General features: G+C 36.3%; 1 protein-coding gene across 2 annotated transcripts in view; it reads left to right on the forward strand.

Moving 5' to 3' along the window:
- PARP4 (poly(ADP-ribose) polymerase family member 4) overlaps positions 1 to 15839 on the forward strand; it is a 115504-nt gene that overhangs the window by 3907 nt on the left and 95758 nt on the right. For both annotated transcript variants that reach the window (XM_056794659.1, XM_056794660.1), the window contains exons 2-6: positions 3540 to 3672; positions 7360 to 7561; positions 9419 to 9479; positions 11235 to 11310; positions 12034 to 12147. In XM_056794659.1, the coding sequence (XP_056650637.1) occupies positions 3547 to 3672; positions 7360 to 7561; positions 9419 to 9479; positions 11235 to 11310; positions 12034 to 12147 (579 nt within the window). In that variant the 5' untranslated portion in view covers positions 3540 to 3546. The remainder of the gene's footprint in view (positions 1 to 3539; positions 3673 to 7359; positions 7562 to 9418; positions 9480 to 11234; positions 11311 to 12033; positions 12148 to 15839) is intronic.

The following is a 15839-nucleotide window of genomic DNA, read 5'->3' on the forward strand; positions in this document are numbered from 1 at the left end:
TGTTCTATCCAATATGCTACTAGCTAAACCCCAGAAGCAATTTTTAACATTGATTTTTTAAAATATTTTGAGTTCTAAATTCTTTCCATCCCTCTGCTTCCCTCTCCCTGAGATAGTAAGCAATTTGGTATAGGTTATACATATTCTAACATATAATGCATATTGCCATATTCATCATGTTATAGAAGAAGACACACATCACTAAAAGAAAAACTTTTGGAATCAATACTGTGTATTGGTTCCAAGGCAGAAGAGTGGTAAGGGCTAGGGAATGGGGATTAAATGACTTGCCAGGGTCACACAGTTGGGAAGTGTCTGAGGCCAGATTTGAATCTCGGACTTTCCATCTCTAGGACTGGCTTTCAATCTACTGAGCTACCCAGCTGCCCCCTAAAAGAAAAACTGTTAAGGACGATAAAGTGAAAAATAGTATGCTTGGATCTGCATTGAGACTCCATCAGTTATTTCTTTGGTAATGGATAGCACTTTTCACCATGAGCCCTTTGGAGCTGTCTTATATCATTGTATTGATGGTAATAGCCAAGTCTTACAGTTGATCACTGTACAAGTATTGCTATTACTATGTAACAATGTTCTTTTAGTTCTGTTCACTTCACTTTGCATTAGTTCATACAAGTCTTTCCAGGTTTTTCTGAAATCATCCCAAATAAAGGATATTTGATCCTGGAGGTGACAGGAAGGCATTAGAGTTTATTGAGTAGGTGGAGGTGATAAATGGTCAGATTGTGCTTTAGAAAGATCACTTTGGCAGCTGAGTGAGGGTGGACTGAAGGTGGGATAAACATGTGTCAGGGACACCAAGCAGCAGGTTATTACAATAGTCTAGTCATGAGGTGGCCAAATGATGCAGTGGATAAAATGCTAGGCCAGGAGTCAGGAACACCTGTGTTCTAACCCATCCTTAGACACTTACTAGCTGTGTGAAACCTAACCTCAGTTTGCCTCTGGAGAAGGAAATGGCAAACCACTCCAGTAGTCTTGCTAAGAAAATTCCATGGACAGTATGGTCCACAGGATCACAAAGAGTCAGACAACTGAACAACAGTTCATGAGGAGATGAAGTGGTAGTGTTGGAGGAAAGAAGGAGGCATGCTTGCAAAGGTAAAATCAACAAAACCTGGCCATAGATTGGATATGGTAAGTGAGAGAGACTGAGGAGTTGAGTATGACATCTAGTTTTCAATCCTGCTTGACCAGGAGGATGTGGTAGCTGTTACAAGGGAATCACTTTAAAAGACTGATATATATTAATTTAAGGTCGCCAAGGAATTCAGCTATGTAATTCCTAAATGAAAAACTCAAGTCAGCCGTCAGCCTTTTTTGGGGTTTAATTACAATAGGAGTAAGAAAGGAATTAGAGATAGAGAGAGAGAAAAATGGAGAGAAGGGAATAGGGCTTAAATACCCCTTCTGTTTAGGCTGGGCCAAAAGGCCCAAGCCCTTAGATAGCTGGGGCAAAGAAAAGAGATCAGTCCCTATTACTCACGTGTCCAAAATGGAGAAACAGTCTCAGAGGCCCCCACCTTCAGCTTCCTTCAGAGCAAACCTTCTCAGAGCCCAGGAACCACACTGACCAAAACCTCAACCACCTCCTGGAGTCTTCAGACCCCCTATCTTTAAGGAAAACCAATCAAGTTCATCCCCTCAGTTCTCCCATCTACCAATCACTCTTCATCAATTTCCCTGTGCCAATGGAGGCTCTAGCTTAACCCAGGACCGCCCAGAGGTTTCTGGCTTTTGCACATGTCTGTTGAAGGTCATATTTTCAAATGATTAAATCTTTACTCCTTTGCTACAGCCCTTTCTAAATCCTGTTAACTTGAGTATGGTAGAGATTGGAATAATTAAATTTTGATCTAGGCTGCAGCCCTTACTCAATCCTATTAGGACTGAATAGGGTGGAGATTTATTCCAAGTATCTCCATTGTATCAATTCTAAAATCAATCAAGACTCAAAGAAATTCCTGTTCTATGCTTAAGCATAGGTCAAAGTCTTTTCCATTGTTCAGCAAAGGGTTTCTGTCCTAAAGTAATCTTAAGAAGGGAAGAGAAAGAACCTCCCATGCCAATGGGGTTCCCATTCCAATAGACTATCAGTAAGAAATTTTCCAAGTATGAAATATCCCAATGGTGAAATTTCCAACATTTATAAGTCTAAGGAAATTTGAGGTTTACATAGCCTCCATAGTAATAGGGAAGTTAGGAAGAGAGAAGGGTTTGGGAAGAAAGATAATGAGTTCTACTTAGGTAATATTAAATTTAATATGTCTATAGGATATTCAGTGCAAAATGTCCAATAGGCAGATGGAGAGGTGGAATGAGAGGTCAACACAGAGGTTAAGGCTGGCTAAGTAAATTTGAGAGTTATCAGTATGGAGGTGTGATAATTCAATCCAAGAAGATTGATGAGATCACCAAGTGAAATGGTATAGAAAGAGAAGAGGGCCCAGAATAGATCCTTGAGGGACACTTATAGTTACGGGGTGTGACCCAGATGAAGGTCCAGTAAAAGTACTTGAAATGCTTTTTGGATACTTAAAGTATTTTTTTTTCTAATGCCTATGTTCTGGACTTTGGCTGTGACATTCATAGGATTTTTCCTTTTGGGAATTCCTTTCAGGAGATAATCAATAGATTCTTAGTCCCCTCTGCTTCTAGTATATCTGAATACTTTTCTTCAATAATTTAAAAAAATATAGTGGTTATGGTTGTCAGGGAGTCCAGTGATCCTCAGATTATCTTTCCTTAATCCATCTTCCAAGTCAGTTGTTTTGAAAATCATTTATTTTCCTTTTAGGGAAGCTAGGTGTCATATAGATAGAGTGCTGGATTTGAGGTCAGGAAGACCTGATTTCAAATGAAGCCTCAGACACTCATTGGCTGTGTGGTCCTGGGCAAATCACTTAATCCCCTTTGCCTCAGTTCCTCATCTATAAAATGAGCTGGAAAAGGAAATGGCAAATGAATTAGGTCTAAAGCATGTGTACATTTTGACCTTTTTTTTGGTATATGATGTGAGATATTGGCTTGTGCCTATTTTCTGCAAAATAGCTTTCTAGTTTTCCTGACAAATTTTATCAAATAGTGTATTATTGCCCCCAAAGCTTGGATTTTTGAAATAGCATTAAAATTTTTTGAGTTCCAAATTCTCTCCTTCACTCCAACCCCTCTCCCACTCATTGAGAAGGTAAGCAATAGGATATCCATTATAGATTCATGGTCATGCAAAATATATTTCCATATTAGCTGCCTTGCACAATAAATAAATGAATAGATAAAACAAGAAAAATAAACTTCAAAAAGTATGCTTCAATCTGCACTCAGAATTCATCAGCTCTCTCTCTGGAAGTGGATAGCATCTTTCTGTAATGAGTCTTTTGAAAATTGCTTTGGATCATTAGATTGATAAAAGTAGCTAAGTCTTTCACAGTTGATCATTATTACAATATTGCTATTACAGTATATATAGTGTTTTCCTGGTTCTCTCCTCTTCATTTGTCTGCATTTTTTTTTAACAGGATAACCATGGGAATGTTTAAAAATTACAGATTCTACTTGAAAGATGACAGTTTACAATACAAGCAGAAGAAATTCCTAAGAACTCATATTAAGAAAAATAATGGAAATGTTTCCTCTGTATTAACCCATAAGGTATTATTAAACTTTATATCTTGAGCTTTTTAAAGTATTGAGAGGCTACCATAAGGAATTAAGAAATCATATCATTTGGTTAGAGAGATGAACTGAAAAATTCAATTCTTTTCTGGAGAGGAATAGCACAAAAGTAAGGTAATAAATCAAGAAGAAAGCTGGAATAATCTAAGGGAAAAAAGACTTCTAGGACCTATTATTATCAGTCATTTATTAAACACCAACTATGTGCAAATACAAATACAAACAAAAAGAAAAATAATTTCTTAGCCCTCCAATTAGTTTCCAGTCTTACAGACTGTACAAAAAGATAACATAAAATTGGGAAACCAAAAAGAGAAAGTGGAGTTAAGAAAGGAAGTAAAGTCAGGACATCAGAAACAGAGCCAGGTAAGAGCATGGCTGGCCAAGGCACTTCCTTAAGGGAAAATTCTGGGCAAGAATTCACTAAATATTTGAGAGAGCCGTGATAGTAATAGAGAGCATATAGAGTTTTAAGTTTTAATCAAAGCACTTTACATGCATTACCTTATTTGGTGATTTGACCCACCTAGTTGAAATAAAATGTTTAATTTTAAACATATAGAAAATAAAAGCATGATTCTTCAAGTAATTGAATATGCAGAATAAGAGGCAAAGCTGAATTCTAGAGTTTCCTCTTTTGATTTAGCAAATAAACTTTTATATTTCCCTATAGCAAAGTTAGGGAAAGGAGACTTTGGAATCATCTTCATTATGTGCATTCAGAGTTGACAACAAAACATCCTGTTGAAATATGAGCCAAATATTATTAGAAATTAGCCTCCCCAAAACAGAGATGTACTGATCTCCACAAATATGGCTTCAAATCTTTAAATGCAGCTCTAATGTCTCTCCTAATGTTTAGTTTCTGTCACTAACTGCCTACTGTATCTTTTTACCTAGATGCACCAAACTCATCATGTCCAAAGCAATATTTCCCACTAAATTTCCTTTTCCTTCAAAATTCCCTCTTTTTTTGAGAGCACTCACCCAGGTTTAAAATCTCAAAGTCATTCTTGACTCTTCCATATACTATGACTTCTCATGTCCAATCATTTGCTAAATCTATCATCCCTCCTAAGTGACTTCCCAGGTGCTTAAAGATCTGTAGTGATAAGAACCAGTTCTACTTTTGGGCAGTTCTAGGTAGGAGACTCTTCTTTATATTAAAATAAATGTCATCCTGTTCTCATGCCAATTTAAAATTATATATGTAATTTAATATCTATAAATGAATTGTTAATATGCAAGATATACTAAATTAATATAAATATTACATATAAGTATATAATTCATCACATTCTAATTTATGCATGTCTGGTTAATAAATATATAACCATTATAATAAATTAAGGATTATCTTTACCTTTCAAAAAAAAAATCTTTCCCTCCTCCACACTTCCCAGTTTCTGTTGAAGGTACAATTATCAAAAGGGAGTCTGAATGTACTTATTCCTCATTTCTGCTTCCTTCAAACTTCAGTTCAAGTTTCACCACCTATGCAATGCCTTTCCCAAGAAAAAAATAGACAAGAATGACTTCAAAGTTGGGAATCTGGAGGACAAGGAAGAACTCATTAGCTCCCTCATTAGAAATGAGGAATTTTGTAGGAAAATGAAATTTGAAGAAAATGTGAATATAATATATAATGTAATATTAAAATTTCTTTTTATAGATTAAGATTACCTTTTAGATCAGAATATAATCAGAAATGGTATTGTTAGAGTGACAGGTTTCACTTCAATATAAAGAAAAATTGCCTGTCAATCAGAGCTGTCTAAAAATGGAATTGGATGCCTCAGAAAGTAGTTCCTCATTACTAGTGATCTTCAAGAGGATAACTACTCTTGAGCAGCTAGATGGTACCGTGTCTACAGTGGTGGGCCTGGAGTAAGGAAGACATGATTTCAAATGTGACCTCAATCATTTACTATTACTATTTACTATTACTCCCAAAATGGGAATAATAATAATTGCACCTACCTCCAAGGATTGTTGTGAATTCAAATAAGATAATTATAAAAAGTGTAACAGAGTGCCTGATACATAGTAAGAACTATGCAAATATTATCTGTTATACTTTTTATTATTACTCTGTATCCTTTGCTGGCTAGCTAATCATGCCCTCTAATTGTGCGGTGTCCTCTAAAGTTCTATTGTAAGGCCCTCTTCATTTTTCCTAGTATACTCATTTTCAGAAACGTCATCAGCTTCCATGGGTTTAACTCTAATCACCAGGCAAGTAACTCAGATGTATATACTATATATCTAGCTCCAGTAACATCCCTAAATTTCAGTCCCAAATCATCAATTACCTAATTGGGCATTTCAAACTGTATATTTCAGAGACATTTCAACTTGAACATGTCCAAAATTGAATTTATTTTCTTTTCCCGAAATATCTTCCTCTTTCAGATTTTCCTATTTCTGATAAGGCAGCAGCATCTTCCCCCTGTCACAGGTCTGCTTATCCTCAGCTCCTGACTTTCCCACACATTCACTCAGTTGACACATTTTGCCATTTCTTTTCCATGAAATCTCCCCTCTACTCCACATTCCCACCTTAGGTTAGTTGAAGCCCTCCTCATTGGTCTCCCCAATTGTTTCGAATCTTTCCACTTTCTGTTCCATCCTTGATCCTACTGCCAGGGTAATTTCCCTTAGGTGCAGCTCTGACCATGCCGTTTCTCTACTCAGTCAGCTTGAGTAGCCCAGTTACCTCTAGTAACAAGTACAAATTCTTCTGTTTAGCCCTTCACAACATGGTCCCAGCTCCCTTTTCATCCTCAATGGCCATTACCTTCCCTTACTCTGATCTTAACAGGGCTTTTCTCTTTTTCACATACTTAACAGTCCATATCTTGCCTTGGTACCTCTGCACTGGCTCCCCTTAGTCCCCCTTCCCTGGTTTCTTGCCTCTAAAATGTCCTCCCAACTCACCTTCACCTCAGTCCTATTCTGCTTTCAAACTGCAGCTTAAACATCATCTTATACATAAAACCTTTCCTGATGCCCTACAACTGCTGATGCCTTCCCTTCCAAACTACCTTTTATTTAGCTACTTTGTATTTACTTCATATTTATGCTATATATAACTTTATTTTTATCTTCCCCTTTACAATTAAGTGCCTTGAAAGTAGGGATTGTTCATTATTTGTATTTCCCCCCCACCTCAAGTCCCTCATTTCCTGGAATGTAACAGGTATTTAATAAATGCTTGTTGAGTTATTAATTGATAGGAGGAACCTAAAATCTAAAATATGTTCTTTACCTTTTAGTTCAGATAGCCTCCAAAATTTCATTTGACACATTCTTAAAAATAGAACCATCATATCTGCATCTAAGACAGAACTTCCTTCACTACCACCCTAAACTACTCCTTCCTTCTGGAGCTAAGAAGTTAATTCACTCAGTCAGACTAAGTTTACCTTGTGACCTAAGATTTCCAGTAGTGGTAGAATGACTAAATATTATGGTAGTATTTTCTTTTTGTTAACTTTTGTGTGTTCTAAAATTATTTTACTTTTAAAAGTTTGCTTTTTAAATTGGAGAAAGTCAACTGCAAAGTAATTTATAGATGGCTTTTAAAGGAGAAATGGTTAAAAACAACAAGCCAGGTTTTTATGAATACAAAATAGATTGAGTCTCCTCTAATTTTTTTGGTAGTGCACACATGTCATCTTAGATAATGATGCTGTTCTGAGTCCTGGCGAGCTGAGCACTGCCCAGAAGTATCATATCTCCATTGCAAACATAGATTTTTTATGGGAGTGCCTCAAACAAGGAGAGCTCTTAAGTGTTGAGAATTACAAATGCAATGCATCGTCAGAAGTCACTCCACCTCCTTTTAAAAGGCCAAGCAGTTTCAGTAAGTATTGTTATGAATATTCATTTTCATAGTCGTCATTGAGTATGTTCCAAGTGCCACCAAAAAAAACCAAAAACATTTGAATTCTGTGTCAGAGGATTTTTGAAAACAAAGTTTGATATAAGAATACCAGTTTAATTTTTGTGACATTTGTTAAGCATGTGTTGTGTGGCAGATAAGTGGCAGAAAGACTCATCAAATTTGGCCTTAGACACTTACTGTGTGACCCTGGGAAAGTCACTTAACCCTGTCTGTCTGCATTAGGTCCTCATTTGTAAAATAAACTACAGAAGGAAATGGGAAACCATTCTAGTATCTTTGCCAAGAAAATGGAGTCGCAAAGAGTTAGACACAACTGAAAAATGACTCAACAACAAAAATTGTGTGGAAATTGCCATACTAATCAATAGCAAAGATACAAAATGTAGATAATATAGCTATAAGATCCCTCTTAGAGTTTATAATTTAGTAAATATTAAACATATGTACAGATCACAAGATATCACAATACTTAAGGTAATCTAGAAATTACATATGGTAGCCATAAGAAATAGGGTCAAGAACTCTGTTAGAACTAAAAATGAATTTTAAAACTCTAATTTGATTTTTTGTTGAATTTTATTTTTTTAAGAAAAAAAGCCTATTTTATTCTCATCAATCCAACTTAAGTTAAATATTCTAATTCACTACTGCTTAAATAAACTAATAATATTCTAGAATTGTTAGGCAAGACAGTGGATCGAGTATTGGATGCAGAATCAGGAAAATCAGGTGTTTTGGTTTTTTTTTTAAACCCTTACCTTCTGCCTTAGAACCAATTTCTAAGGCAGAAGCATGTTAAGGGCTAGGCAATAGGGGATAAGTGACTTGCCCAGGTTCACATAATTAGGAAGTGTCTGAGACTAGATTTGAACCCAGAATCTCCCATCTCTAGGCCTGGCTCTCAATCCACTGAGCTACCCATCTGCCCCCAAATTGTAGTTTAAATCCTGCTTCAGACACTTACTAGCTGTGTGATCCTGAACAAGTCAGTTAACTTTCCTGACTTAGTTTCTTTATGTCAAATACAGATAATAGCAACTATTTCATAGGGTTGTTTGTGGGAATCAAATGAGATAACATTTGTGTAAAGAGTTTTGCAAATGGTATAGCATTGAAATTCTTAAGGTCACATGAGGAAATAGATGACAGTATACCTACACTTTCTCCTCTTATAACTTAGATAAATCTAACAAAAAAGAAGTTAAGGAGATGAATAGGATTTTAGAAAAGTTAGGCATGACAGGCCTCTGGAGACAATTGAATGGGAATAGAAAGGAATTTACATTTTTCTCAGTAGTACATGGCACCTACAGAAAAATTGACTATCAAAGCATAAAAATTTCACAATCAAATGCAGAAAAGAAGAAATATGAAATGTATCCTTTTCAGAACATAATGCAAAAACATTGTATTCAATAAAAGGATCATGGAAACATAGATTAAAAATTAATTAGCAACTAACAATCTACTTCTAAAGAATGAGTGGGTTAAAGAGCAAATTATAGAAAGTCAATAATTTTATTAAAAATAATGATGAGACAATACACAAAAAGTTATGGAATGTGTCCAAAGCAGTTCTTGGGGAAAATTTTATATCTCTAAAAGCTTACATTAGTAAAAATATATCCATATTAATTTAACACATTTATGCATTGTACTGTTTAAGTAGATATATTCTTATAGGGTTTTTAGCATAGGACCATATGTTTTCATGATCTGAATTATCTGGGCTATTAATTATTTGTCTATAGTTATCTTAGCAAACTTTTTACAATTAAATTATCTTGAATAGTAAATTTTTTTTTTTAATTCTAGATGTGGAGGAGGACTTGCATAGTACCACGGAGAATAATAAAGAGATCACAGAACACAAAAAGTAAATGCATTTCTAATCATCACAACTGTTTCTCTAGAGTTGGAAAAATCTTCTGCAAGTCTTATGTAATTAACAATACATTCATCCAAAGTAGAATACTTATATTATTAGACTCTATAACCGAAGCTATCTAAAATGGGTCCCATCCAAATCCAAAGTCACCTTCTAACTTGTTTTCAGGCCTCTGCCTTCTCAGGTCTTCCTAACTGGGCCTGGAATCCTGGAGTCCAAGGTTCTCATGGTTTGAACTTATGGGCTAAAGACCCTGTTTTCTGCACCTAGAACTGAAAAGGATGAATGAAAAATGCCCAAAGGGCCTTAGTTGTGGGGACCTGTCCAGGTCAGAGATTTTAAGGGGAAAGGAAGATGGCCCTCAGGTATTTCTTTCCCCAGCTTGCTGCATGTTACCCTGCGGTGAGTAAATGCATCCTTTACCCCTGGACACTATTGGAAATGCAGAGATATTCACCCAGTCAGGTAGTGTTAAAAACAACTAGTTCTAGCTATCAAATAAGTCCTCATTACCAATCAATGCAAAGAGGCCATTCCCAACTATGTGGTAGGCCAGTGCAGAATGTCCATGTCTCCTGTCTCACAGAAGCAAATTCCTGGTATCTCCCAGTTGAGGAAATCTGGACAGGTGCCAGACCCTATAACTACTCTTTTAAGAGATTTTGCTGTACAGACAAATGTTCGTTTCATGCTCTGTTTTTATTTAATGCCTTTTATTTGAAGAATTAAGGATTTATTTTATTTCCCAATATTCTAGAAAGTAGATGGAAAGAATAATAACATAGCAGTTAATAGATTTGGATTCTAATCCTAGCTTTACCACTCTCCTTGTCACCACGAGTTACCTCAATCAAAGCATTTATTCTGTCTACACTAAATACTGGCATCCTCCTGCCAAAGGATTTTGTGAGGATTAATTTGAAGAAGGTTTCTTCAAAGCATACTATAAATCTTTTACATAAATAGTGTATCAAAATTAATTATTTTAGCAATAGAAAAAGTAGTAGGAAGAAGAGGAAGAGAAGGAGGAGGAGGAATAATATTATAATGAAACAGTAGCGATAGGATCTGTGATTTCAGTGGTACAGAAACCTCCCAGGTGAAGAAACTCCTTCTACCAATGCAGAGCAGCATCTTGTCTGTAACTTAAGTCTTAGAGTTGTCTAGAGCAGTAAGTCACAAAGCTGGTGGTGTTAGAGGAGAAACTTTATCCAAGCTAAGTTTTTTCACTTGGAGGCCAGCTTTCTTATCTGTTAAACCATGCTATCTCTCAGTATAAAGAAGAAAGGACAAAATTTAGAATAAGGACTATAAATTAGTTTTTATTTCACTAAGACCAATTTCTTAAGCTCATTTTATAAATTTTCATTCTATTTTACTTAGTATGACATTTTATCATGTAAGACTTCTCTCAGGAAAAACTTACATCTGTCCTATTCTATCAGATACAAATATTCATGCTGTTTTAATATATGAGGCAGGAATATGGATTATTTGGCAGTCTCACCATTGCGATAATGCATAAATGGGCACTAGGCAAAGGTATGATGTCACTTATAAAAGAAGGAAGTTGGACTAGTTGATTTCTAAAGCTTCTTTCCACTTAAATAGGTTATGGGTCAACATATTTATGAGTGCATAAATCTACCAGAACAGGAGTCTATCATAAAAATCTTGGATGATAATGCAAAATTTTTCTCAAAAACATCTTAAATGTTTAAGAAATTATTATTTAAATTTCAGATTTTGTACTGAAGATGACAATATCCCTCATGTTCCTCAAGATTTTGAAGTTGCAAAGTATAGCATCCTGGAAAAAGTAAGAATTTAATTTCTAGTATGTGAAGTTAATAGTTTTAAAATATTTTGTTCAATAATTTTTCCTTACTGATTTTGAAGACATCAGCCTCCTCAGCTTAAAAGACAGATTTCATAAAGCCATGTTAAAATTTGGCCGCAATTGCACTTAGAAAAAAAGTTTTGCTTTTCAAAGTCAGCTTTCCACAACGGGAAATAGATATCAAAACACTGTTGCACTGGGGAAGGCTTGGGTCCCCTCTGAGACCTAGAACTCTCTTCATAATTTTGTTTTTTAAACTAGAACTGTGATTTCATCATGGTAGAATGGTCCTTTCTCTGTCTATACTGGTTGGCACTTTCTCTGTAACTTGTAGTCTCAGAGAACTATCTGAGGCACCAAAAGGTTCACTTGACTTCCTCCCATATCTCACCACCAGCTGTTATCAAATTCAGTCTTTAAGGCTAGGTTGGATTGACTCCAGACCAGTATCACTACTCACTCCTTGGTGCTCCTAGGTCTCTGCCCCATTGCCTTCTCTCTTTCTCCTTATCTCCATTTGAAAACTATTTTTAGCATTCCAGAAATACAAAATTGCTACACAGAGATCTACAGCAGAGCCAAACCAAGAATTCTATGTTGAATAAAATTCTTTAAAAAACAGAAAGTAAATATCACCTTGTAGTTTTCTTAAAAGGACCCCCAAAAGTGACAATCTAGAATATCATACTGTGCCTTTTCCAGATTAAGTCGGAGAGAGACAAAGAAATTGTAGTGGTGGAATTGCAATGCTTCCAGGACCATCCTGAATTTTCTTTTCTTGTATCTGCGAATTTCCTGCTGGCAGGAGGAGTTAAGGTACAGTATTTCTATTGCTTCATATGTGCTCATAAGATAGTAGAGGTTATTTCTTGGACAAATTTTGTCAACAAATCATCTTCGTTTCTTAGGACTTTACCAATTAACAGTTGATACAAAGGGACGGCATCACCAATACTATTAATAATTATGAAGTTCAAATGTTTTATTTCTATTAGCATTTGCCACAAATTCAACAATTGTGCTGGAACTTCCTATCTCACTCCCTACTCATTTCACATGTACGGTACAGGACTTTGATGACTCCTGAATAGTTAGGAAAACTAGCATGAGGTTTAGTGATAACCACAGCCCATTAGGAGGGGGATTAGGTCAAATGGACTGGAAAGAAAATTACTTAGAGAAGTCAGAACATCTTGATTATTCTGGATTATTTATAGGCATGTTTGTAATGGTTAGAGTTAGGGATGGGCCTACATTTTCATCAGCAGAGAGAACTCCCCCTGTCATTGTAGGTCAGCATCTTCTTTGCCACTTAAGAGTCTTAGAGAAATTCTGAGTGCCCTGAGAGGTCAGGTGACTTGCCTGAGGTTACATAAACAGCAAGTGTTAGAAGTAGAACTTCAGGTCTTCCTGAGTCTAATCACTATGTAATGCTGCCCATTATAACCACTATAAAATGGCTGTTCATTTTCAAACTGATTAAGACTTTTCATTTAATTAAGTACTTGGAAAAATTTCATTATCCTCTCTCAATTCCTCAGTTTTTCAAGATATCATTTATTTAGAAATAGTAGCAGTTGCAACTCTTCATGACTCCGTTTGGGGTTTTCTTGGCAAAGATACTAGAGGGGTTTGCCATTTCCTTTTCCAGCTCATTTTACAGATGAGGAACCGAGACAAAGAGGGTGGAGTGACTTGTCCAGGGTCACACAGCTAGTAAGTATCTGAGATCAACTTTGAACTCAGATCTTCCTGAGTCCAGGTCCAGTGCTCTATCAACTGAGCCACCTAGCTGCCTCTAATAGTAACAAGTTATACTAGAAAACACAGCAGGAAAAACTTTGCCCCTTGGCTTATTTTCCTCTGGTCTTTGGGAAAAGTTCTGCTTTAGGCATCATCCTACAGCCCAGAGAACAGTTGTCCCATATGAGCTGATTTCACTGTTCCATTCAGAGCAAAAGTTCAAAAGTCTGGAACCCAAAGAGTGACTGAAAAAGGTTTAAATGGTGGCTAACAATTAGAATTCTGAGCAACTAAGGATAATTTGAAGTTTACTACCTAAATTAATACTTTAAAACCATTGAGGAAGTCTGCCTCTCAGCCCTTTGTCTACACAGCTTTCTTGTTTTTCTTTTTGCCTCTGTTTTTAGGAACTTTTTATTTCTGTTTCTCACAAGGGAATTCAGTGTTGGGAAGGTGTTATCACTTACATGCTTTTTCTACTACCTTTCCAGTTATTTATAAATAAATTTCCAATGAATAAAAGATAAACACACATATTTAATAAAGAGAATAATTTATCTAAACTTTAGCATTTCATAGAATGACTAGTTAAAGGAAAAAAGGGAAAAAGAGAATGAAGGAAAATATGTGCATTTTTATTTTATTTAACAACATCTAAAAAAACAAAGAGCGCAATTCCAATCTTAGAATCTCAAAAACTTCTGAAACTTATTTCAGATGAGGGTATATATTATGACTTTATTTCTTGGCTTAAAGTTGTACCAACATTAGCAAGAATAATTTCTAAAGGACTTGGGTACATTTTTTCCAGGATACATTTTGATTTATTTAAATGAGAAAAATAATTAGAATACATTAATATCTCAGTAGGTTTGTGGTCTCATCTGAGTGGGTAAAGAGCAGATGTCCAACCATCCTGCATTCCTTTCATGTGCATTTCTTGTCTGTGTCCTATAAATCTTCCATGGAGTCCATCTAACATGCCAAAGCCTTCTGGGTTTTTTCCATCTCTTTTGTAACATAACCAGGAACCTCCTTTTCCTACTATACACCTAATTACTGATGTCTTTTATGTTCCTTTTAGTCTGCAGTTCATTGCTGAAAATAAATTAGAGCCTTTTGACACCCATCCGCATCTTTCCACTGCCATTTGGATGATCATAATTTTGATTCTTCAAAATTAGTTATAGTAGCCCATGATCTGGTAAAACATCACTGGAAGAATACTTGCATGAAAATAGGGCTTTTTTTGTTTCAGGATAAAACTTGGGTTTGTTTAAAGTGCTACATAATTTCTCAAATGCTACCTCCTTTCACTTCTTGGACAGTCAGTCATTCATTATCCATCAGTGACTATCTGAGTTATATATACTGACAGCCTAACTCTTTCTGCTGAATATGCAGCTATGTATTACAGTCTGAACAAGAGGCATCCTTCATCTACTTGATTTTCCTATTCTGGTTGATTAAACTTAACTTTTTTGAATGATTATTGGTATCATTTAAGAGGTTTAAGGCATATTGCAAATACCATGGGGGTGATTGAGGAATCTCCTGAAATTATTTCCTGTGGAGTTCAGCATGAGCTTTAGTGCCTTGCTGTGGGACCTGTTTTCATCCCTTGCTGAAAGTCATGTTCCTTATGGAGATGTTACAAGTAGCTCCTGATTGATTACCAGTAACAAGAAGTGCACTGAAGATGACTTGCTACAGAGTCCAGAGGTACCATCCACTTAGTGAGCTAAAAAAATTGTTGGGGAGAACCAGCCCCACTTCTTTCTAAGACTCTTCCAGTACTTCCTCTCTGTTGGACTTTCATTCATCTACTATTCCTTTCCTCTGGGGCAATGGTGACTAGAATTTTATGGCACCAAGAATATATGCTGGCCAAAGTGAGCCTAAGGACTTGGCCACCATCTTCTGCTTTCTATTTCCCTCCTTCCCTCCCTCCCCCTCCCTCCTTCTCTCTTTCCCTCCCTCTGTCCTTCCCTCCCTCCTCCCCTTTCCTCTTCCCCCCTTCCCTTCCTCTTTCCCTCCTTCCTTCTCTCCTTCTTTCCTTCCCTCTTTTCCTCTGTCCTTCCCTCCCTCCCTCTTTCTCTCCTTCCTTCCTTCTTTCTTTCCTTCCTTCCTTCTTTCATTTCCCTTGTCATCTGTCTTAGAATCAATACTGTGCATTGGTTCCAAGGCAGAAGAGCAGTAAGGGCTAGGCAAGTGAGGTTAAATGACTTGCCCAGAGTCACATAGCTAGGAAGGGTCTGAGGGAAGATTGGAATGCTTTTTGTTTTCTTCTTTATAGGTTAACTTCTCTCAATTTAAAACTGTATATTTATAGCCTTAAACAAGAGTCATTGTAAATGCTCATGTATCTTAGCAGTTACAAATGGTATAAAATTACAGATAATAATTAAAAGTAACAATTATAAGCTGAAATGGCTGGAGCTAGGGAGTTGCAGTCTTCCATTCCCTTCCACTCCCTTCTTTTCCTCTCCACTATTAGGAGGAAGAAAGAGTAAGAAAAATAGTCAGGCAAAAATAATCCCAGTCACACACCTCCCCATCTCATTTGCATCTGGTTAGCATCTGGGTCTCAGGTGATTAGCTGATCACTCTTTTACTCTGCTCATAGCTAAGCATCAGATGTTACCAACCTACATTATTCTGCTCCCCATTCATATGTCCTGGCCATCATGGAGTTAGGCCACATGGAATTCCAAAACTGGATTTCTTCCTCTTTCTTCATATTATATAGACCCCTGACTTCTCCT

This window comes from Monodelphis domestica, chromosome 4, assembly GCF_027887165.1.
Source record: "Monodelphis domestica isolate mMonDom1 chromosome 4, mMonDom1.pri, whole genome shotgun sequence".
Classification (NCBI taxonomy): Eukaryota; Metazoa; Chordata; class Mammalia; order Didelphimorphia; family Didelphidae; genus Monodelphis; species Monodelphis domestica.